General features: G+C 46.7%; 1 protein-coding gene across 2 annotated transcripts in view; it reads left to right on the top strand.

Moving 5' to 3' along the window:
• LOC138580115 (E3 ubiquitin-protein ligase TRIM39-like) overlaps nucleotides 1-24613 on the top strand; it is a 581904-nt gene that overhangs the window by 292201 nt on the left and 265090 nt on the right. For both annotated transcript variants that reach the window (XM_069650391.1, XM_069650392.1), the window contains exons 8-9: nucleotides 1568-1657; nucleotides 19321-19410. In XM_069650391.1, coding sequence (XP_069506492.1) covers nucleotides 1568-1657; nucleotides 19321-19410 — 180 coding nt within the window. The remainder of the gene's footprint in view (nucleotides 1-1567; nucleotides 1658-19320; nucleotides 19411-24613) is intronic.

Genomic DNA, 24613 nt, shown 5'->3' with positions numbered 1-24613 from the left:
GCCAACACAAAGGTGGGGGCTGGAGAGCTCCGGCATTCCTTCTCCCTCATCCGAGGGCACTGTAAGCCCCGCGGGCGCCTGACCACCCCTGGAGTGCCGGTCATGCGGCACGGGGCTAGTGCGCCGCGGGGGCTGCCAACAAACTGAACATTGAGGCGAATCGAGTCAAAATAAAATGATTACGCGTGCATAGCCTGTAAAATTAATTCTCACGCATATTTCGATCCCAGCGTTAGCTGTGGCACTCCTTATCTATGGTCCTACCCGCAAATACCATTCAGTCCTGGACGCTGTACGCTCTCAATGTACACTATAGTGACCTATAGCTCTTAAATATGCTAAACTATCTTATACAAAGCATTTACAGGGAGATGAACATGTTGGTACTTATCTGCTTGAAGAGCAGTAAAAGAAGAGGGGGAGCTCAGGGACAGGAAGTTGTCATAGCTGAGCATGGATGGAGATGGACTACAAAGACTATGGGGATTGTAGTTTTAAGGAAGAAAAGTCACTTTGGACATTTATACAGTGTTTTTGTTATTGGTTTGTTGAAACTGCTGAGGAGTAGCAATAAAAGAAGTTGAAGCATAATGCTCGCCTCCAGTCTTGTCATAGAATTACGCCGGTGCTAATTCCACAGTTGCAAATAGCGCCCACCCCTAATTCAGCGGCGTGGTCAAAGTGGCAGTAATTCTGTTACCATCACTTTTACTGCATACAGCCCAACTCGTAATCAGGCCCTATGACTGTTAAAGGTGGATGTTGCACAAAATCAGAGCCAGGGCGGAGCATTTGCGCACACTGCATGGCATGCATAGAGTGGGGGTGATATGGCTTCCAATTTCACCATTTGGGCCGAACTTTAGAAGATCAGGTGTGGGCATGATCGCTGTTGCCCTGCCATGTCCGATTTCAGAAGTAGTGATAAGACACAATCCTATGTGGACCAACAAACTCTCAGCATCTTCGATAGACAGTGAGAAGGACTGGAATTCCGGGGAAGCGAATGAGACAAAGAAATACAAATGATGGATTGAAAGACCTTACATTGTGAGGCACAGAAAACCGAGAATACGTCTTATGAATACTGAAGATTCAAGTCAAAATTCAGAAACAGTGACTGCATCTGCAATTCTCATACAGTACCTTGTCTGTGTGACTTAGCCTAGGCACTCAAGTAAAGCTTAAACCTATTTGTGCTTTACAGTCATACTCACTATTATCTCCGTATTTCTTGTTTGTTTGCAGTCCTCTCATGTGAAGCTTTAGTTTACTACTAGTGACCATTTCAGATTAATAAAATGTGCTCTGTCAGTACCTCTTGGAGTTCTCATTATGAGGTTTAAACATCTGCTAGGCCCTCACAGATATTGTATATTTGTTTGCCAAGTCATGAAACTGGGGGTCAAAACCTAAAAGTGAGGATTACATTAAAAACCTAAAATCACCCATTTTTGACAGGACCCTTTACTCATGCCTCTTTGTGACCTGTCTGGGATTGCACGCATCAAGACTGCTGTGTTGTTTTAAGCATTTACCCAACTTGGCCTATTGTTCTTTTCTGCAGGATCGCCCGGATTGAAGAAGAGCGAAGAAGATGATTCTAAAGAAGCATTCACTTTCCACAGACCCTCACGTTTTAAAATGCCAATTCAAGGTGAGTCTCTGGGACTTTCCTGCAGGTTGAAATGAAATAAAAGGCCCGTCCGTCTTCAGAGACCTGTTGAAACACAGTGTGCAGGGATTGGGCAGAGTTTATATGCCTGCTGCTGATTCAAGATGGCTGCCATGTAATCACTTGCTTTTGAGAGTTTGGAATGCTGGGCTTTGTGGTTGTATTAGTGTGAAGGGTAGGCAGCTGTGTTTTGAGATGCAGTATGGGAGTGATGTTTACTGGGTTCCACATGTGAGGCTGTCTGTGGAAATGTACTGTCTATGAGGATGTCAATCCAGGTGTGAATCTGTCATCTCTATCAGCCAGTACCTCAGGTTATTGTGTCACCACATCTGTCTAGGATGATACGCGACAGGTGTGGGTAGCGCATGTTCCATTTATCAGATCCAAGCGCAGGCTTCTAAACTGGTAAATATGAGCAGATTCTCAACAAGTAGTGCAAATGTAAGGCATGTAGAGAAAACTCCCGTTTTTATTTGCGCTGCTTTTAGAAATGCGTCGGTCACCTTATTATCAAAGGCGACCTGCACATTTCAGGAAGGGCTCTAGAGTAGTGCAAAGATTCTCTGTCCAGCCTTCTCTAATACATTAGTGTCGGGAGTGCACGCACATGCCTTCTGGGAGCTGCTGTCCTGAAATTGACAATAGAGAATTCTGGGCAGAAACGAGGCTGATTGGCACTGTGGAAGGGGCAACGTTACCAGCAGACATATACAATGCACACTCAGTGGGGTCAGGGACTGGGGCTCCCCAACGCCATCACCCTGCCTCTGCAGTAGGATAGCCTCAGCCATACACCATGCAAGGCTTCCCACGACAGGTCGGGATTTGGCCTACCCCCCGATCCCGCTCCTCATGGTCCAGAGCCCAGCCATTAGATCACGCTTTCCAAGTAATAGTGTTTCCTTTACTCTCGTGCTGATGTGATGAAGTTAATTCTGCCCCACAGGAGAATAAGGATGAGCAGCAGCAAAACTGATTACTCAACTTTCACACTTCTACAAAACACAGAGATTCCAGTCATAAAGATGAAATAGGCACGGTTAAGAGACACACATCCTTTTGCCTTTTATGGTAAAGTGGGCAGAGGGAAGGCTATTTTATTTCATTTTATTAGAATGTGTGTTCAGCGTTGGCCCTACCCAGAGGGTCTTCAAGCACCTTACAAGGTTGAATGGTTAAAAAGTTTGGCGGTGAAACAGATGTTATAAAATGTTTTCAGGGTAGGTCAGAAAGATTAGGATATACAGGTGATAGCAGGGAGGATGGAAGGGCAGGGGCATATGTGGGGAAACAGGAATATCGTGAGGCTCTTAAAGTGGTGATGGAGAGTGCAGCGTGGATGTGAACAGGTAGGGTGTTCCATGCCTTGGGTTCCCAGTTGGTAAATGCTTGCTTTTCGGTGTATATTAGTTTTAATGAAATATGTAGGAACTGCTGGCTGCTTGTCTGGAGTTTGCGTGGTTGATGATTTTGAGAGTCCTTTGAAGGCATTTCTTTGGGGTATGGGGAGCCGGTGGAGCTGGTTGATGGCTGGGGGGGTGATGTGTGAATGTATGTTGTGGTATGTGGATGATGGGTTTAGCTGCTGCATTTTGAATGGCTCACAGGGGGGCAAAGGTGCTGCTGGGGAGTCCAGTGAGGAGAGCATTGCCCAAGTCCAGCTTGGAGAGAACCAGAGCTTGGACTGCAGTGGGGAAGTCATTGGGAGGAAGAATGTGTTTGACCTTTCATAATAGGAGGAGATGTAGATTGCATATTTTGGAGACAGCAGCTACGTGGTGTGTGAAGGAAAGCTGGTAGTCAATGGTGAAGCCAATGTATTTGACAGGTGTGGAGAGGGCCATGTGTGGGTTCTCTGTGGCAAGTTGTTTCAGCCAAGGGGTGAGTTTGGGTTTGTGTCATGGGGGCAGATGAGGAAGTGTTCCGTTTTGGAAGGGTTGAGCTTCAGAAAGTGGGCGGCCATGCAGGTGGCGATGGTGGAGAGACAGCTTCAGAGGATGTGAAGTTGTGAGAGGAATGTGATTTGGAAGTATATTTTTGTGACATCTGCATATTGGTGGACATGGATTTTGTGTGTGGAAAGGGTCTGTCCAAGAAATTCAACATACAAGTCAAAGAGGAGTGGAGACAGGGAGGAATCTTTGTGGACTCTGTACATGATCGGTGTACGGTCGGATCGCAAAGGGGGCATGGGGATAAAGTGTGTCCTTTTAGGAAGGCAGTGCACCAGTCGAGGACTGTTCCTGAGAATTCCATCCTAGGGGGATAGGATGTTGAGTTGAATGTATGGTCGATGATGACGAAGGCTGAAGAGAGGTCGAGTAGTACGAGTAGTGCTGAGAGTCCTTTGTTAGTGATGTTGTGGAGGTCATCAATGATGTGAAGTCTAGCGGTCTTAGTGCTGTATCCAGGTCGATAGCCAGATTGGAAGGGGTTGAGTAGGTTGTTTGGGGTAAAGTGTTGTTGCAGTTGGGTAGTGACGAAGCGGTCCATGATTCTGGAGAAATATGGCCGGATAGTAATAGGGCATTCGTTTTCAGGAAGCATGGGTAGAGTTAAGGTTTTTTGAGGAGGGGTGAGATTTGTCCAGTTTGTAGACCACAGGGAAGTTCCATGTGAGAGAGAGTTGATGATGTTGAGCCAGTGGGGAGCAAGGGTGGTGATGCAGTTGAATGTGCCTTGAGATGGCCATTCATCATCTAGGAAGTGTGCAGATTTTGTTTTGGCACGAAGGATGATGAGGGTGTCTGTGTCGACAGGCTGGAAGGGTTCCCATGTGTTGATATGTGTGGTGTTGAGAGTGGGAGAACAGAGAGGAGGGCTTGCCTGATGTATATTTTGCAGTTGAAGTAGTCTGAGGGAGTTGCATACTGCAGTGGATGGGGGTGTGGAAGGTGAATTGGAGAGGGATTTGACAATGTTGAATAGTTTCTGTGTATGATTGGTGGTAGATTGGCGTTCATGGAGGTAACGTGTGGCTTTGGCATTACGCATGGCTGTTTTGTATTTGTTGCCGCAGAGTTTGAGTGGTGTTCTGGTGGCGGGGCATGGTTCTTTTTGCTAGGCTCTTTCTAGGCATTTGGCTTCCTGCTTAATAGAGAGGGAGAGCTGTTGAATCACGGTCTATGGTGGTGGCTGCAGGTTTTTTGTGATATGAGTTAGGCAATTCTGTTGAGTGCTTGTGTGATAATGTAATTGTTGAGAAGAGTGGAGGGATGTGCGTGTGTGAAGGATAGGGGTGGTATGATTGGTGCTAATGCTGTGTTTGTAATGTGTTTGGTTTATCTGGCCTGTGGACGAGGGGGAAGTGTTGACGTTTGGGGTATCTTATGCGGCAGAGTGAGTGTGAACGGGATAGCAAAGTGGTCTGACCATGATACTCAGTTTCTATTTTTCACAGAGATGTGAATTTTGCTTGGAACCAAAAGGTCCAGGGTGTTGCCAGCTGTGTGGGAGGTGTTGGCGATGTGTTGTGTGAGCTTATAGGGGGTGAGTGGAGTGAAGTGCAGTAGAGTGAGGATACTCTTTAGTTTGGGTTGCTGTCTGCATGGGCACTACCAGGGCTTAGGCATGGTTAAAGCCGCCAAGGTAGATATTGATGCAGGGGGAGCTCTGGTTGTTAATTGTGAACAATTGTCAGCTGGTCGGATAGCACCGCGTATAGAGCGCTCGCTTTAACATTCGTGCAGAGCCTGCCGCCGCAGATTCGAATCCCGCAGGGCCAAATTCAGCCTTTGATCCTCCCGCGGTCGATAAATGAGCACCACACACCGTATGTAATAAGCAGCGCTCAGATGCCTGAGGGTTTATAGCGCTATATAAATGCAAATTATTACATTTTTAATTATTACAATTATTAAAATTATTAAAAGTCAGTCCAGTTGGTGCGGAAGTTGGGATTGTGCTTTGGGATTTGATAAATGAGGTGGTGTTTTAGTGGAGAGTTGTGTTGGAGTTTCATTTGAATGGTTTGTGTTTGCTTTGTATGAGGCATGTTTTGTGGCAAATGGGCAGCAAATAATTAAAAGAAAGGAAATAGCAAGAGTTCTTAGCTTTGTCAAAATTTGCTTTGGGCACACATGTGAGTGGATGCCCTAAGAAAATTGCTCGATTTCCCAAATTAATCCATGAGCACTTCAGCAGGAAAGAGATATAAACAGGAGACATGAAGCGGTCCTCTTTTGAAAGTAAAGGCAGCAGCTGCAGGATGACAGGATGCTGGTTTGGAGCTGGAAGGAAGATTGCAAAGACAGCTTCTGGCTGCAAAATGGCACCTCTAGGGTGGGGAGAATCTTCCCTACCGTCTACCCTTCACTGGACACCTCGGGGCAGGAGTCCTCTGGCTGAATTTCTCGCTAAAGCTTTCAGGGGTGACCGAAACAGGCCCGTAGATCGATCCTAAAGTGTGCATGAAGGTCCCCCGACCACTGCACGCAGCCTCAGAGTGCTGGAATGAGTGCCTCTTGTGGTGTTCTGAGCACGATGTTCGGCTGAGCCCAGTTGAAGCCCCTTCTGAGGGTGGAAAGGTTATAATCTCAACCGGGGTGTGAATGTGATCCAGTAGCAACCTAAACCGCAACAGTACCTCCAGCTGAGCACGACTTCCCCTGCCGTTCTCCGCTACTGACCGCCCTCTTTTGTTGTTTGTCTTGTGTGCGCCCTGAGGCCTTTGGGTGACCTGGCGTGTTATAAAAGTTAAAATAAATATAAAATAAATAAATAAAATATAAATAAGTTACAGTCCAAAATAAAGGGAATGTCCAATCAAGGTTCAATGAAATTATATATATACTTTAATTAAACACACCATCTGCAAGAATAATTAAATGGAAAAACCCTGGACAAGCTCCCCCACCCCTCCACGTGGAAAGAACAGAGAAAATGCAATGGTAGAAAGATGCAGCACTCTTAGCAGTGAAACACGTGGGAAAAGACTAGAAATAACCACAATGATTCAAAATGGATGCAATCTGGAGTGAAAAAGGGATGAACTGTGACCTAGTCCGTATCTAGGGCTCAGAAATGGACCAGAGGGACAGTCATCCGTTAATAGTACCTTTCGCTGTTCCAGGCAGTTCAACCAGGCTTCTAAATGCTGTATGTGCGATTCGAGGCAGGCCCGAATGTGGTGGTCAGGTTGTTCTAGATGGAGAGCAGTGCTGAGCAGGGGTTGAACTGAAGTTCATTAGAGTGCCAGAGGCAGCTCTGGAGGGTCCTTTTGTTTGGTGCAATGCCGAAAGCACAGGATTCCTGGCTGTTTTGGCTCTCAGGTGCTGTGATTCTCTCTCAGGGATAAGTCTAGTCCTTGTTCTTAGGCTCCTAATGTAAGCAAGGCTTGTGCACACTTTCAGGGGTCCTTCACAAGGATGCGGTCCTGGGCAGCAGTGTGACTGGCAGATATGCCGGTATTATTCCAAACAGCAGGTTATCCCCAACCCTGGGATGGGTAGGGAACAGAGCTTGCCTCTGCAATGTGCATTCAGTCCTCACTTCACTTGTGGAAGGCTTTGGAAAGTCAACTCCCCCAACACAGATCCAACAAATTCTTCCCAGGTGTTTGTTTCAGAATGAATTGAAGAAGGAATGGGAGACCCCTTCTTTTAAAAGCAAATGTCCATTGGTGATGGGACTAAAGGAAGTCTGCTTTAAAGGCTCTGATCCCTGTTCTGGAGACAAGTGGTTTTTGCCCTCTGACATGAAACCCATAGTGCTTTGTGCTAAAGGAAGTGGAGCAGAGAAGAAGAGATAGAGGTAGAGAGAAAACAAGATAGTGGAATTTTCCCCCACCTGTGCTGATCTCCCTCTGTCCACGCTAACTCTTCCCCCCTGCCTTGTCAATTGCATCAAATGCCCTTTTGGTATGCAGCACCCTGGTGTGAGGCTATAACCTTATTTGGGGAGGGGGGGTTAGCCATTTGATTCCTGTTCCCAGGTGAGTGCCTTCTGGGTGGCTGTCCTGCTGAAGAGAGGCGTTACTAGACCACACAAAGTTTCACAAGCGAGGCCCAGCTATTCAGTTTCCTGCCCTGCAAGCTGGCAGGGCCAGACTGTGTGAACAGAGTACACGTAACACTTCCACAACTGAGCTTAGCTCACCTGGCTAACGCCTATATGATAGCAGTTTGATCTGGCTTTCATAAGTATGAGAGATACTAGCTACCTTACCTTAAACTCAGGTTTGGCTTATATTTAAAGTTTATAAGTGCCACCAGGATAGCAACACTTTTAGTTATGTGGTTTTGGTAAAAGGGGTGCATGTCTGAAATTATTTGACTGTCACTTTCACTGCAGCTGTCTGAGGACACCTGTGCCCTCTCTAGAGGCGCACCCTGTGCCTCTAGGGAGCAGGTGATGCAGGCCAGAATACTGATGCAGCAGAGCGCAGATGTACACTATGTTTTTGGCATGGAGTTGATGGATGGGCAGGTTTAGTCACCAGACCACCCCATGTAAGAGTGAATTACCTGCATCATTATATATTTAATGAAAATCAAACAGCCAGGGATTCTGCACCTGTGTCAGATGGCAATCCTTCACAGCTGCTCACCACCCCTTCTTCTGCCAGTGTTAACAAAAGTGTAACTCTATTGAGCAAACAGAGTGTATCAGTGTCTATCAAATGTTCACATTCAGAGTCTGAAACCAAGATCAGGCACATTGTCACATCATTTGCTCCACATTTTCTTTGCCTGTAAAATCCACTGTGCTGAATATGAATGATTTATGCTTTCAACGTCAGTGTTACTTATGGTGAAGGGAGTATCATCAGCCACATGAGGGTCTCGGCTGTTAAAGCACTTTGAGCTTGAGTCTGCCATTGTCAGTATAGGCATTTTCATTGATTAGCAATATTTGTAAATAATGTGTAGGTGTGCTTTATTTGAGTCAGCCTAATAGTGGCAGGCTCGGCCAAAGCCTTATTATTTGCCCTCTGGGTAGGCCTGGACCAACTTCCTGAAAGAAGACTTGCAGGACCCTCGAAATATTTATGGGGGTGGGTTGACTTAACTGGCAAATGTACTGCAGGTTTAGTGATGAGGTTGAATGTCAGTTTGAGTCCCAGGATGATTTGTCAAGTCCGTTGAGCCAATCTAATTCCTCAAATCTGCTGAAGAAGGCTTGATGCGCCATGAATGACCCAGCCATTTCCTGGTCCTTTGTGGGTTTGTTAAGCTATGAGAGAAGGACATCAGGTAGGGACACAAGTGGAAGATGCTAGTATCAGTTTAAGAAATGTGGACAACTGTGGGGTTTGTTTCTTGTAAAGTTTGCATATTGCACAGTTTGGTGTGATTTGGAGAGCTTTGGGTGCCATGTTTCTTTTCTTCTTTGTCCATTTAGTGTAAGTTCAGTGTTTTCTTCCCAATGATAAAAAACAACAGGACATGAACTTTGCCCTTTCTTCTGGCCCTAATTCCTTTCCACACAAAAACCCAAATAGGTTATTTATTTATTTAGTTTTCATTTGTATAGCGTGTGCAAAGCCGTAGGCATCAGGGCGCTTTTACCAGTTACATGTGGTCCATAAAGGTCGAAGACAAAGCTACAGATACATTGTTTCATGACAATACATATTCAGGTGCGGTTACAGGTGTACAGCATTGGTGGTCAATAGGAGTGCGAAGAATTTGTGCTATTCGGATAGCCAGGTTTGCAGTGCCTTGAGGAAGATCCAGTAGGATTCCTCCGCTCTCAAGGCGGGTGGTCGGGAGTTCCAGTAATTGGCAGCAAGGACTGGGAAGCTGGATCCTCCAGCTCTAGTACGTTTGAACTTAGGTTGGACCAACCTGTGGGAGTAGTTGATTCTAATGACCTTACTGGATTGGACTTTGGCAATGTTCTGAACTAGGTAGGGAGGGGCTACATTGGGGATACACTTGTGGGTGATGGACAGTATCTTGGATATGATTCTTTCATTTGATCGGTAGCCAATGAGCAGCTCTGCGGGTGGCTGAGATGTGTTCAGATCTAGGGATATTGATGGCAGCACATAGGGTATTGTTATGTACAGTTTGACTTTTTTAATGTTACGTGTGGATGTTCCAGCGAAGAGCATGTTGCAATAGTCTAGCCTGCCTACGACCACTGCCCGGGCGATTGTTAGACAGTTATCACTGGATAGGAAGGGCCTGGTGGCATTAAGCAGTTTTGTTGAGTAGGCTGCTGCGGAGGAGATGGCATTTACTTGACGGGTTAGGGAGAGTATAGCATTGAGGTGGACTCCTAGAGTTTTCACCGAGCGGAGACACGATGGTGGGTGCCTAGAATTTGGTTAGATTCTAGGTGAGATTGAATGTGCTGGTGGGCAGCACTGTTGAGGATTTTAAGTAGGAAGGGGTCTCTGGTAATAGGCCGATAGTAGTTGGCAGTGGTGTGATCAAGCGTAGGTGTCTTTAGTAAAGGAAGGACACAACCTGCTTTGAGGCACGTGGGTACTATACCTGTGTTAACATAGGTGTTGATAAAGGCTGGGCTAGTTCAAGGGCACAGTCTTTGATTGATGGCACTGGGCAAATGTCTCCTTTGCATCTAGATGACTTTAGACTTGGTAGGATTCTGAGAGTTTTCTGGGTAGTGACTTTATTGAAGTTGAGCAGTGGGGTATCAGGCAAGTGGACTGTAGGCTTGGATAGGGATTGTTGCGTGATGCATTTTTTTTTGCATGTATTATTTTTTTTTTAACATCACACTTTTCATCTGTATGGTGTTACACCAGATAGAGTCCTTGTGAATCGGAGGGGCCTGGAGGGGCTGGAGTTTTCATTTCTTTAAGGATGGAGAATAACTCCTTTGAGTCTGAGCTGGCGTTGGTGATCGTTGTGTTGTGTGAAGAGGCTTTGGCAAGTATGGTGGCTTTTTTAAATTTATTAGCGATGATGGTGAAAGCATTTTTTTTAAAGTTCAGAGAGAGTCGTTTTCCCAGTTACTCTGAGGGAGGAAAGCTCTCAGGTGTACCAGGCATTAATGTTGTAGTTGGTTTCGCTTTTTCGGCAGCAAGGGGTGAAATGGTGTTGATGGCGTTGGTGATGGTGGTGGAGTAATGTTGTGCTATGGACACTGGGTTGGTGATCTTCAGGCAGTCAGGATTGAGGGCGTTGAGGTAAGGGGTGAAGTATTCCTTGGTAGGTTTTTGTGAGCTGCAGGCGAAGGTGGACGGGGGGGGCTGGTGGGGGTTGTGGCGGTTGGTCCTGCTGGGAGTGAGAAGGTGATGAAGTGATGGTCGGACCATGGGCATGGTGAGTTTGTTTTGACTGTGATATTGATATTGATATTTTATTTCTATTGCGCTCATACACAAGTGTTTCAGTGCACGACAAGGCAAGGGAGGGGAAAAAGGGGAGAACAAAACAACTATCTTACTAGGCCCAGTGACATTAAGAATGTGAAAGTGCATCGGAGAGGGGGAGGGGAAAAGTGCATGGAAGGAGGGGAGAAGTGGAAAGTGCGGGGAAAAAGATAAATAATAAATAAATAAATGATGCTATAATTCGTGTCAGCCAGAAAGTCTAGTGTACATCCTTTGTTGTGAGCGGGCATTAATCTGTGCCATGGTTGGTGGGCAGAGAGATGTGGCGTGATGCATGGCACAGGATTGCTTCAAGCACCTGGCCAAGCACAACTGAAAATGTGGGCTGCAACATGCTGTTCAGCATGTCCCACAGTGTGCTGATAGGTGCCAGTTGCATGAACATGAAGTGCCCACACCAGCTTCAGCAGCAGGGGGAAGGCAGGTCTGGTGTTGATCATGCTGTGGATGTTGTTTTGGATCCGGGAGAGTAGGATTGGGTGCAGCTGACACTTGATCTTTATCACCTGTACTATTTACCTCCACCTTTTGTCTTCTCCCGATAACTGGACATTGATTTTGGTGTAATTACTGTCCATTTTCGGCAGCTTTTTGCAGGTAACTTTGTCGGTGCTAATGAAGATTACCCCTGCTAACTGCACAGAGAGTATTTATTCTGTTAAAGACTAGCAGGCGAGCATTATGCTTCAACTTCTTTTATTCCTACTCCTCAGCAGTTTCAACAAACCAATAACAAAAACACTGTAAAAATGTCCAAAGTGACTTTAACTACAATCCCCATAATCTCTGTAGTCCATCTCCATCCATGCTCAGCTATGACCACGTCCTGTCCCTGAGCTCCTCCTCTTTTACATGCTATGAACTGTCACTTGCAAAATCCACACAATGTCCCGCCAACAGAGCGAAGACTTAAACCATACTGAACTGAGACCTCGATCCTCCTCGACTTCCAATGACTACTGCTGCTAGTCTCTCTCCTGAATTGTTCTTCTGCTCCTCCCCTAGGGATGATACAAAGCAGGCGAATCAGGGTGGTGTCCATGTATTGCAACTGTCATACAAGACATTATCATCAACAATACATGAATGGGTGGGACATTAATGCTCGCCTCCTAATATTTAATAGAATTACTACTCCCTGCGCAGTTAGCAGGGGTAATCTTCATTTTATGACAAGACCGGAGGTGAGCATTATGCTTGTTCAAAGCTTCCCAACACAGTAACTTGTAGACTCTCGGTTGGCTTAAAGTAAAATTCCTTAAAGGTACGACCAGTAGCCCAATCTGCTGCTAGCATAATCTCTCTTAAGGAGACCCCTGACATGAAGGCTTTAGAAGCCATTTCTCCACGCACTGAATGCGCTCTGTACCGGCCCAGATCAATATTCGCTGCTTGCATAATTTCTTTAACCTATCTAGCAATGGTGGCTGTAGAAACGCTTGGAAAGGCCTCCTACGTGCTATGAGCAATTGTGTGGTGCCGGCCGCTCTACACTCTGCTGTCCTGCACTCGTACTCTTTGATGCAGCTCGCTACACAACACTTGGTTCTGTTTGGAAAATATGGATAGGGGTCTGAGGTGGTCCCAGTCTTAGTTCTCCTGACAGTCGAGAAAGTGACTCCTTCCGGACCAAAGGATCTCCTATTTATTTCTAGCGCCATGACATCTGACACACGCTTAAAAGATACTAGGCATAAAAGCATTGCCAGTTTACTTGACAGCTGCTTAAGGGACACACATCGTCAGAGGGCCAGCCTTCCAAAAGCTGAAGGACCGCCGTCACGTCCCAAACCGTATTATGACGAGGCTCCGGGGGAACCCTAAACTTGGATCCTCGAATGAGCCTCACCCCTTCTGGGTGTTCACCAGCCGGCACACCTTTGATCGGCAAATGCCCCATTGAGATTGCTGATCTGTACAATCCTATTGTGCGGAACGCTCTTCCGTCTTGTAACAATTGCGCTAGAAAGTTCAGGATCTCTACTACAGGGGCTGATATGGGATGAACAACTCTCCCTTTGCACTAGCTAGTCCACTTGGCCCAAGCCGCGTCGTAGCTCCTTCTAGTGGAGGGAGCTGTCACGACCCTCAGCCATGATCCCCACTGGCAAGCCCACAGGCCAGGTGAAATCAGGGCTCGGATCTTCAATAAGACCAGACATCCACTTTTCAATCCTCTTGGGGCCAGTCCTGGTGCCTTTGGCGCCAGGCTCATCAGTTGAGAGAGGCATCTGCTTAAGGGACTACTTTATTTGGGCTTTCAGCCAACATGGAGGCATCCACATAGCTGGGTTCCTAGAACCAAGCTATGCGGTATAGTTTTTTGGGTGTGGTGGCCTATGGACTACTTTACCTGGACTACTTTACAGTGGCTATTTAAACCACCCCCGAACAAGACCACACGCTTCGCGTTACTTTGCTTCTAGCAACGTGACGCTCACCGTGTCCAGCTTTCTCGCGACCTGACGAATTCCGACCTGCAGAAAAACAAGAAACATCGTTAGCAGCAGAATCTTACCTGCAATCTTCATCCATCTCTGCTCACAGCTCCTGGGCATCTCTGTTGGAGGAGTTCGCCACCCGGATCGAGGGACCTGAGAAAAGGAGAAAGACATTATTAACGGAGGTACTAGAGATATTACAACCATAAAAGCGCTTAAAGACTTACCTGGCTGGTTACTTCTCGACCGGCACTGCTCCGGAAACCCTATCAGCGCTGGGTACTCTCCGCGACCTACGAAAAGGGAAAAACACAGGTCAGTCAGGACAAGGCATCGCTGCGCTACGCAAAGCACCCCCTCACCGCATCATAGCGCTATAGTGCAGTATCATCCCGTTCTCCAGCACATCCCGTTCTCCAAGTGGACACTCCACGCTCCTAGAGGAGATAAAGAGACATTAGAACAGACAAAAGGCATGCAAGAATTATGGTGCCATTAATTGCAATAAGACCTACCTGAAAGACACTACAAGGGCCGCAGTCAGTGAAGTAACTGGACCGCCAGCGCCCACAAAAGCCAACGCGCCCCTGCCCAGAGAGCAGGATGGAGAGCCCACCAATTCTGGTAACCAGGTGAGAAGAGAACCTGAAGGGGCTGGAAACATAAGGAGGTGGGGGAATTAAACTGCTTACCTTGGTCGCCCAGTCCTGACATAGTCTTCATTTTCCAGGCAGAATTCCCTTAACACCGAGACCACAGGGGAACCATCAGGAAGGGCATCAGCAACCAGCTGGCTGGGTGGCGTCCCCGTGGATACCAGGTGAGCGTAACAGGAGCCCAGGATTCTGCGATAAGCTCTGTAGCTTGTATCGAAATGCTTGGCAGTGCCCAGCGTCTCCTGATATCCTGCACTCGGAGTGGGAGTGTCCCTCTCACTCTTAGAGGATGATACGACCCAACTGGGTCCATGAGCAGTTGGTCTCCTTCCGGCAGCACTCTCGGCAGGTCCACCGAAAGCTCCATTAGCGTCGGGAACCATACTTGTGACTTCCACAGTGGTGCCACCAACAGTAGTACAAAATGTGTATAACAAATTTTTATTCAAATAATTCGAACTGAATTTAAACATAAAACACTACCCTCACCTAACACAGTGTACTAAACACTAAAAGACAGTTACTAAAACATGAAATACAAAGTTCACTTATTTGCATGACACAAAAGATATCACATAACATAACACAAAAAAATCTCAATGTGTCTCTGAAACAACAACCATCCCAACATGTTTCTGTTCTTCACTGCCCAGTTCGGGCGAACATTCTTCAGGGGAAATTTTTTTAAAAAAAGCATCCACTAATCTCTTCAACACCGTACTGAAAGGGTAGATTCAAACTTCTATACAGGCAAAGGAAGGAAAGGACCTCCGAGCCTGTAAGAGTAAAAGGAAAAACTAATGAGTTCCAAAAAGAGGGAAAGGAAGTACTACAAAATGTAGAAAAAGAACATGGCATAGAGGTTATGCCACACTCACACGGGTCCCAACAGGGCACCCACAAATTTACCTTTAAATGGTGAAACTTCAAAGCGCGTCACAGGATGACAAATTCGCTGGTTTCTCGCCAAATGAGAGACCACTACTTCACAAAAGCGTCATAGTCCGCTAAAGTATCGCCACACCTAAATGAGACAGAACCAATACACAGAGACCACATGCTCTGTTATATCCAGAAAGGGGCTTCAAAATGCAATTACACATGAAAACAGGGCTCCAAATATCATAAAATAAATTACCTTCACAGATGTAGGGATCAAGACTGTAACAAGCAAAGCAGCAATCAACGTGTTTGCAAAGGAGAAATCCACACAGTCAACCCGTAAAGTATCAATCTGGAAAACAATGGATGCATGGCAATGAACACCATATGTCTGGCATCACCCTTCAACATGTAGCGATGGGAGTGCTTTTATTTCACCCTCGTGATTAAGACTAAGTGCCCGTACAATATATAGAATGCAGAAAAAACTTCCATGCTGTCCATCCTACACAACGTGGGAAACCCATGGCAAAAGATAACCAAACTACCCCACGCGTACAGGAAGGGAATGTACCAGCAGTGGGAAAATTATCACACACAGAACCACAATGCTAATGACTCACCTGTACACTCAGAGGGATTAAATCACTCTGATGGCAGCTTCCAAACGCACACAGCCAACACTGAATTCAGTGAAACCAAAAACTGCTGCACACTAACAGTACGTCTATGGTCGTGCGGCAACACAAAGAAAGGACTACACTACTCAGTGTAGGAAGGAAAGTCCATCAAAAGGAAGGGCCATGTTGGAACGGACCCGGCAACATAGAAAAAGGACATTTGTACGGGCGGCTCTATAAATTCTATCTGCAGACACTTCACGGTTTGTAATATCCAATATGGAAAGCGTGCGCCAGTTTTCCCAAAACATACCAGTCCTCCCCCCTTCCGGAGGGTAAAGGATCATTCTCACCTTGTCCGAATCCTTGGCCTCGGCCAGTTCCTCTTCCTTTGTGCCCTTTAGGGAAACAACCCCTGGTCGGGAAGAAGGAATCCTGCTGCCTGTTCTTCCAGTATTGTGTCCTGGGATTATGCGGTCGTCTTCCTCCTTGATTTCGACCAGCCGCACGAACCCTGGGGCGACCGGTCCCGGCAAAAACTGTTAGGGAAAATTATATGGAACGAAGCTTGAGCTTTCTCCAGTGAAGTATAGGTACCGACAAAACGGCCCATTTCTTTCCCAAAGGTCTCGTCGAATAGGAGACCTTGCTTCTTCTCCTGCATCATACGAAGCGAGGTTGCTGAGCTTGGGGTCTATTTTCAGCAGCAAGCCTCCCCTCCTCTCTGAGGCAAACATACTGCTCTCTGTGCCCAGCCTGCTAGGGAGTCGGGGTCTACTTCTTCCCCTTTATCTTTAGCTCTTTCAGCTAGGTCCATGATCTGCGCTAGCGGCCCAGCTAAGTCCAGCACTTTTTCCTGGGTGCTCTTCCATAACCTGTCGATACCCTTCCGGGAGTCCTTACTGGTCTTGGACACCAAGGTAAGCATTTTGGGGTCCAGCTCGGGGGTCTCGGCCACCTTAACCGGAAGATCTGGTCTTGGGCCCTCTGCGCAAAGACGCTGTCTCACCTCCTTGTCGAGGGCTTTTCTTAATCTTATGGTCATGTACTGTGTGACTCTGGGGGACGGTTGCCAGTCCGAAGACCTCAGGTTCCGGATGCTGTCTGGATCAAACATGTCCTCTTGGTCCTCCTCGAGGTGCTTCTCTTTGCGGGTTCTATTTCCCCCACTGGGCTTGGCCCAATCCTCTTCCACTGTCTCTTCCACGTCGTGGGAGGACAGGTCACCTTCCACTGGCTCTTCTTCTGAGCCTGGGTCATCTTCTCCACCAATGTCTTCCCCTGGAGTGGGGGTCGTGAGGCTCGGCAATGCCTGACGCTGCAAGTATTCTTCCCTGAACTTTGCAAAAGCGTTGACAACCTCTGGGGCCTTTTCTTTTGCCCCATCTGAAGGGCCCTGGTGGTCACAAGAGGCTTTCCTCTTTCGTGCTTTGGTACTCCCCTTAGACCCTGATTCAGAGGGTTCACTGGGTTCACTGGGAGTGTGCTCTGTCCTTAAGGTGCTATCTTTGGGCTGGTGTAGGATTGTTCTCAGGGTCTCCAGCCTTTCTTGTAGGGGTTTAACCCCTTGAGCCACAGCATCCACTAGTGAATTACCCAGCACCTACTTGAAGCTGGCAGCCAAATCTAACGACTGCTCCTCTTCACTCCATTCATATTCCAACATATTTTTGGAAGGTTGCTGTGTGCCTGAATACCTGATGCAGGTGTCTGTGCGCGCCCACTTCACTATGCAGATGTTCCGAATTAATGTATTAGTGAGGATCTCACTGTCTTTATATCCTTCTTTAATCTCAATATTATTGTTTATTATTTAGTATGTCGCTTAAGCCTGTGTTAGGCTATAATATTCAAATTGCCCTAATTTGGGGCTCTGTGTCATCTGGGAGGCGAATTGCCTCGGGGTGTGCTCACCACACGAGCTTCTATGCTCAAGTGTGTACACTCCGCCTGCCAGCTGCTCCGTGTGAGCAGTGACTCTTGTGCGGCAAGCAGTGATGCAGAAAAAGGCTGATTCGTCTGTCAATTAAGTCCTTTTATGCTCATTTAGCACCTCAATGCTTTAATCTCTGCATGAGAGCGTTCACCACCGGCCGGGCACCTTTGTATATTCGCGCCGCAGTGTGAATGCGACACGGATCCAGTGCTCTGTTCCTCGGCTCTGCCAATACAAAGGTGGGGGCTGGAGAGCTCCGGCATTCCTTCTCCCTCATCCGAGGGCACTGTAAGCCCCGCGGGCGCCTGACCACCCCTGGAGTGCCGGTCCTGCGGCATGGGGCGAGTGCGCCGCGGGGGCTGCCAACAAACTGAACATTGAGGCGAATCGAGTCAAAATAAAATGATTACGCATGCATAGCCTGTAAAATTAATTCTCACGCATATTTCGATCCCAGCGTTAGCTGTGGCACTCCTTATCTATGGTCCTACCCGCAAATACCATTCAGTCCTGGACTGCTGTACGCTCTCAATGTACACTATAGTGACCTATAGCTCTTAAATATGCTAAACTATCTTATACAAAGCATTTACAGGGAGATGAAAATGTTGGTACTTATCTGCTTGAAGAGCAGTAAAAGAAGAGGGGGAGCTCAGGGACAGGAAGTGGTCATAGCTGAGCATGGATGGAGATGGACTACAAAGACTATGGGGATTGTAGTTTTAAGGAAGAAAAGTCACTTTGGACATTTATACAGTGTTTTTGTTATTGGTTTGTTGAAACTGCTGAGGAGTAGCAATAAAAGAAGTTGAAGCATAATGCTCGCCTCCAGTCTTGTCATAGAATTACGCCGGTGCTAATTCCACCGTTGCAATTAGCGCCCACCCCTCATTCAGCGGCGTGGTCAAAGTGGCAGTAATTCTGTTACCATCACTTTTACTGCATACAGCCCAACTCGTAATCAGGCCCTATGACTGTTAAAGGTGGATGTTGCACAAAATCAGAGTCAGGGCGGAGCATTTGGGCACACTGCATGGCATGCATAGAGTGGGGGTGATATGGCTTCCAATTTCACCATTTGGGCCGAACTTTAGAAGATCAGGTGTGGGCATGATCGCTGTTGCCCTGCCATGCCCGATTTCAGAAGTAGTGATAAGACACAATCCTATGTGGAACAACAAACTCTCAGCATCTTCGATAGACAGTGAGAAGGACTGGAATTCCGGGGAAGCGAATGAGACAAAGAAATACAAATGATGGATTGAAAGACCTTACATTGTGAGGCACAGAAAACCGAGAATACGTCTTATGAGTTCTGAAGATTCAAGTCAAAATTCAGAAACAGTGACTGCATCTGCAATTCTCATACAGTACCTTGTCTGTGTGACTTAGCCTAGGCACTCAAGTAAAGCTTAAACCTATTTGTGCTTTACAGTCATACTCACTATTATCTCCAAATTTCTTGTTTGTTTGTTTGCAGTCCTCTCATGTGAAGTTTTAGTTTACTACTAGTGACCATTTCAGATTGATAAAATGTGCTCTGTCAGTATCTCTTGGAGTTCTCATTATGAGGTTTAAACATCTGCTAGGCTCTCACAGATATTGTATATTTGTTTTGCCAAGTCATGAAACTGGGGGTCAAAACCTAAAAGTGAGGATTACATTAAAAACTTAAAATCACCCATTTTTGACAGGACCCTTTACTCATGCCTCTTTGTGACCTGTCTGGGATTGCACGCATCAAGACTGCTGTGTTGTTTTAAGCATTTACCCAACTTGGCCTATTGTTCTTTTCTGCAGGATCGCCCGGATTGAAGAAGAGCGAAGAAGATGATTCTAAAGAAGCATTCACTTTCCACAAACCCTCACGTTTTAAAATGCCAATTCAAGGTGAGTCTCTGGGACTTTCCTGCAGGTTGAAATGAAATAAAAGGCCCGTCCGTCTTCAGAGACCTGTTGAAACACAGTGTGCAGGGATTGGGCAGAGTTTATATGCCTGCTGCTGATTCAAGATGGCTGCCATGTAATCACTTGCTTTTGGGAGTTTGGAATGCTGGGCATTATGGTTGTATTAGTGTGAAGGGTAGGCAGCTGTGTTTTGAGATGCAGTATGGAGGTGATGGTTACTGGGTTCCACATGTGAGGCTGTCTGTGGAAATGTACTGTTTATGAGGATGTCAATCCAGGTGTGAATCTGTCATCTCTATCAGCCAGTCCCTCAGGTGATTGTGTCACCACATCTGTCTAGGATGATACGCGACAGGTGTGGGTAGCACATGTTCCATTTATCAGATCCAAGAGCAGGCTTGTAAACTGGTAATTATCGGCAGATTGTCAACAAGTAGTGCAAATGTGAGGCATGTAGAGAAAACGCCCATTTTTATTTGCGCTGCTTTTAGAAATGCGTCGGTCACCTTACTATCAAAGGCGACCTGCACATTTCAGGAGGGGCTCTAGAGTAGTGCAAAGATTCTCTGTCCAGCCTTCTCTAATACATTAGTGGCGGGAGTGCACGCACATGCCTTCTGGGAGCTGCTGTCCTGAAATCGACAATAGAGAATTCTGGGCAGAAACGAGGCTGATTGGCACTGTGGAAGGGGCAGCGTTACCAGCAGACATATACAATGCACACTCAGTGGGCTCAGAGACTGGGACTCCCCAACTCCATCACCCTCCCTCTGCAGTAGGACAGCCTCTGGCAGACGTTATAAAATGTTTTCAGGGTAGGTCAGAAAGATTAGGATAGACAAGTGATAGCAGATTAGGATAGACCAGTGATAGCAGGGAGGATAGAGGGGCACGGTTATATGTGGGGAAACAGGAATATCGTGAGGCTCTTTCTCAACGTGGTGATAGAGGGTGCAGAGTGAATGTGGACAGGTAGGTTGTTCCATGCCTTGGTTACCCAGTGGGCAAATGCTTGTTTTTCTGTGTATATTAGTTTTAATGAAATATGTAGGAACTGCTGGCTGCTTGTCTGGAGTTTGCTTGGTTGATGATTTTGAGAGTCCTTTGAAGGCATTTCTTTGGGGTATGGGGAGCCGGTGGAGCTGGTTGATGGCTGGGGGGGGGTGATGTGTGAATGTATGTTTTGGTATGTGGATGATGGGTTTAGCTGCTGCATTTTGAATGGCTTACAGGGGGGCAAAGGTGCTGCTAGGGAGTCCAGTGAGGAGAGCATTGCCCAAGTCCAGCTTGGAGAGAACCAGTGCTTGGACTGCAGTGGGTAAGTCATTGGGAGGAAGAATGTGTTTGACCTTTCATAATAGGAGGAGATGTAGATTGCATATTTTGGAGACAGCAGCTACGTGGTGTGTGAAGGAAAGCTGGTGGTCAATGGTGAAGCCAATGGATTTGACAGGTGTGGAGAGGGCCATGTGTGGGTTCTCTGTGGCAAGTTGTTTCAGCCAAGGGGTGAGTTTGGGTTTGTGTCATGGGGCAGATGAGGAAGTGTTCCGTTCTGGAAGGGTTGAGCTTCAGAAAGTGGGCGGCCATGCAGGTGGCGATCGTGGAGAGACAGCTTCAGAGGATGTGAAGTTGTGAGAGGTTTGTGATTTGGAAGTATATTTTTGTGACATCTGCATATTGGTGGACATGGATTTTGTGTGTGGAAAGGGTCTGTCCAAGAAATTCAACATACAAGTCAAAGAGGAGTGGAGACAGGGAGGAATCTTTGTGGACTCTGTACATGATCGGTGTACGGTCGGATCGCAAAGGCGGCATGGGGATAAAGTGTGTCCTTTAAGGAAGGCAGTGCACAAGTCGTGGACTGTTCCTGAGAATTCCATCCTAGGGGGATAGGATGTTGAGTTGAATCGTATGGTCGATGATGACGAAGGCTGAAGAGAGGTTGAGGGGTACGATTAGTGCTGTGAGTCCTTTGTTAGTGATGTTGTGGAGGTCATCAATGATGTGAAGTCTAGCGGTCTTAGTGCTGTATCCAGGTCGATAGCCAGATTGGAAGGGGTTGAGTAGGTTGTTTGTGGTAAAGTGTTGTTGCAGTTGGGTAGTGACGAAGCGGCCCATGATTCTGGAGAAATATGGCCGGATAGTAATAGGGCATTCGTTTTCATGAAGCATGGGTAGAGTTAAGGTTTTTTGAGGAGGGGTGAGATTTGTCCAGTTTTTAGACCACAGGGAAGTTCCATGTGAGAGAGAGTTGATGATGTTGAGCCAGTGGGGAGCAAGGGTGGTGATGCAGTTGAATGTGCCTGGAGATGGCCATTCATCATCTAGGAAGTGTGCAGATTTTGTTTTGGCACGAAGGGTGATGAGGGTGTCTGTGTCGACGGGCTGGAAGGGTTCCCATGTGTTCATATGTGTGGAGTTGAGAGTGGAGGGCTTGCCTGATATATATTTTGCAGTTGAAGTAGTCTGAGGGAGTTGCATACTGCAGTGGATGGGGGTGTGGAAGGTGAATTGGAGAGGGATTTGACAATGTTGAATAGTTTCTGTGTATGATTGGTGGTAGATTGGCGTTCATGGAGGTAACGTGTGGCTTTGGCATTACGCATGGCTGTTTTGTATTTGTTGCCGCAGAGTTTGAGTGGTGTTCTGGTGGCGGGGCATGGTTCTTTTTGCTAGACCCTTTCTAGGCATTTGGCTTCCTGCTTAATAGAGAGGGACAGCTGTTGAATCACGGTCTATGGTGGTGGCTGCAGGTTCTTTGTGATATGAGTTAGGCAATTCTGTTGAGTGCTTGTGTGATGATGTAATTGTTGAGAAGAGTGGAGGGATGTGCGTGTGTGAAGGATAGGGGTGGTATGATTGGTGCTAATGCTGTGTTTGTAATGTGTTTGGTTTGTCTGGCCTGTGGACGAGGGGGAAGTGTTGACGTTTGGGGTATTTTATGCGGCAGAGTGAGTGTGAACGGGATAGCAAAGTGGTCTGACCATGATACTCAGTTTCTAGTTTTCACAGAGATGTGAATTCTGCTTGGAACCAAATGGTCCAGGGTGTTGCCAGCTGTGTGGGAGGTGTTGGTGATGTGTTGTGTGAGCTTATAGGGGGTGAGTGGAGTGAAGTGCAGTAGAGTGAGGATACTCTTTAGTTTGGATTGCTGTCTGCATGGGCACTACCAGGGCTTAGGCATGGTTAAAGCCGCCAAGGTAGATATTGATGCAGGGGTAGCTCTGGTTGTTAATTGTGAACAATTGTCAGCTGGTCGGATAGCACCGCGTGTAGAGCGCTCGCTTTAACATTCGTGCAGATCCTGCCGCCGCAGATTCGAATCCCGGCAGGGCCAAATTCAGCCTTTGATCCTCCCACGGTCGATAAATGAGCACCACACACCGTATGTAATAAGCAGCGCTCAGATGCCTGAGGGTTTATAGCGCTATATAAATGCAAATTATTACATTTTTAATTATTACAATTATTAAAATTATTAAAAGTCAGTCCAGTTGGTGCGGAAGTTAGGATTGTGCTTTGGGATTTGATAAATGAGGTGGTGTTTTAGTGGAGAGTTGTGTTGGAGTTTCATTTGAATGGTTTGTGTTTGCTTTGTATGAGGCATGTTTTGTGGCAAATGGGGAGCAAATAATTAAAAGAAAGGAAATAGCTTTGTCAAAATTTGCTTTGGGCACACATGTGAGTGGATGCCCTAAGAAAATTGCTCGATTTCCCAAATTAATCCATGAGCACTTCAGCAGGAAAGAGATATAAACAGGAGACATGAAGCGGTCCTCTTTTGAAAGTAAAGGCAGCAGCTGCAGGATGACAGGATGCTGGTTTGGAGCTGGAAGGAAGATTGCAAAGACAGCTTCTGGCTGCAAAATGGCACCTCTAGGGTGGGGAGAATCTTCCCTACCGTCTACCCTTCACTGGACACCTCGGGGCAGGAGTCCTCTGGCTGAATTTCTCGCTAAAGCTTTCAGGGGTGACCGAAACAGGCCCGTAGATCGATCCTAAAGTGTGCTTGAAGGTCCCCCGACCACTGCACGCAGCCTCAGAGAGCTGGAATGAGTGCCTCTTGTGGTGTTCTGAGCACAATGTTCGGCTGAGCCCAGTTGAAGCCCCTTCTGAGGGTGGAAAGGCTATAATCTCAACCGGGGTGTGAATGTGATCCAGTAGCAACCTAAACCGCAACAGTACCTCCAGCTGAGCACGACTTCCCCTGCCGTTCTCCGCTACTGACCGCCCTCTTTTGTTGTTTGTCTTGTGTGCGCCCTGAGGCCTTTGGGTGACCTGGCGTGTTATAAAAGTTAAAATAAATATAAAATAAATAAATAAAATATAAATAAGTTACAGTCCAAAATAAAGGGAAGGTCCAATCAAGGTTCTATGAAATTATATATATACTTTAATTAAACACACCATCTGCAAGAATAATTAAATGGAAAAACACTGGACAAGCTCCCCCACCCCTCCACGTGGAAAGAACAGAGAAAATGCAATGGTAGAAAGATGCAGCACTCTTAGCAGTGAAACACGTGGGAAAAGACTAGAAATAACCACAATGATTCAAAATGGATGCAATCTGGAGTGAAAAAGGGATGAACTGTGACCTAGTCCGTATCTAGGGCTCAGAAATGGACCAGAGGGACAGTCATCCGTTAATACCACCTTTCGCTGTTCCAGGCAGTTCAACCAGGCTTCTAAATGCTGTATGTGCGATTCGAAGCAGGCCCAAATGTGGTGGTCATGTTGTTCTAGATGAAGAGCAGTGCTGAGCAGGGGTTGAACTGAAGTTCATTAGAGTGCCAGAGGCAGCTCTGGAGGGTCCTTTTGTTTGGTTCAATGCCGAAAGCACAGGATTCCTGGCTGTTTTGGCTCTCAGGTGCTGTGAGTCTCTCTCAGGGATACGTCTAGTCCTTGTTCTTAGGCTCCCAATGTAAGCAAGGCTTGTGCACACTTTCAGGGGTCCTTCACAAGGATGCGGTCCTGGGCAGCAGTGTGACTGGCAGATATGCCGGTGTTATTCCAAACAGCAGGTTATCCCCAACCCTGGGATGAGTAGGGAACAGAGCTTGCCTCTGCAATGTGCATTCAGTCCTCACTTCACTTGTGGAGGGCTTTGGAAAGTCAACTCCCCCAACACAGATCCAACAAATTCTTCCTCAGGTGTTTGTTTCAGAATGAATTGAAGAAGGAA

This window comes from Ambystoma mexicanum, chromosome 3p (genome assembly GCF_040938575.1).
Source record: "Ambystoma mexicanum isolate Mex_15411 chromosome 3p, UKY_AmexF1_1, whole genome shotgun sequence".
NCBI lineage: Eukaryota > Metazoa > Chordata > Amphibia > Caudata > Ambystomatidae > Ambystoma > Ambystoma mexicanum.
Note: the sequence above shows the minus strand (reverse complement) of the source record. Positions and strands in the feature narration are given on the sequence as shown.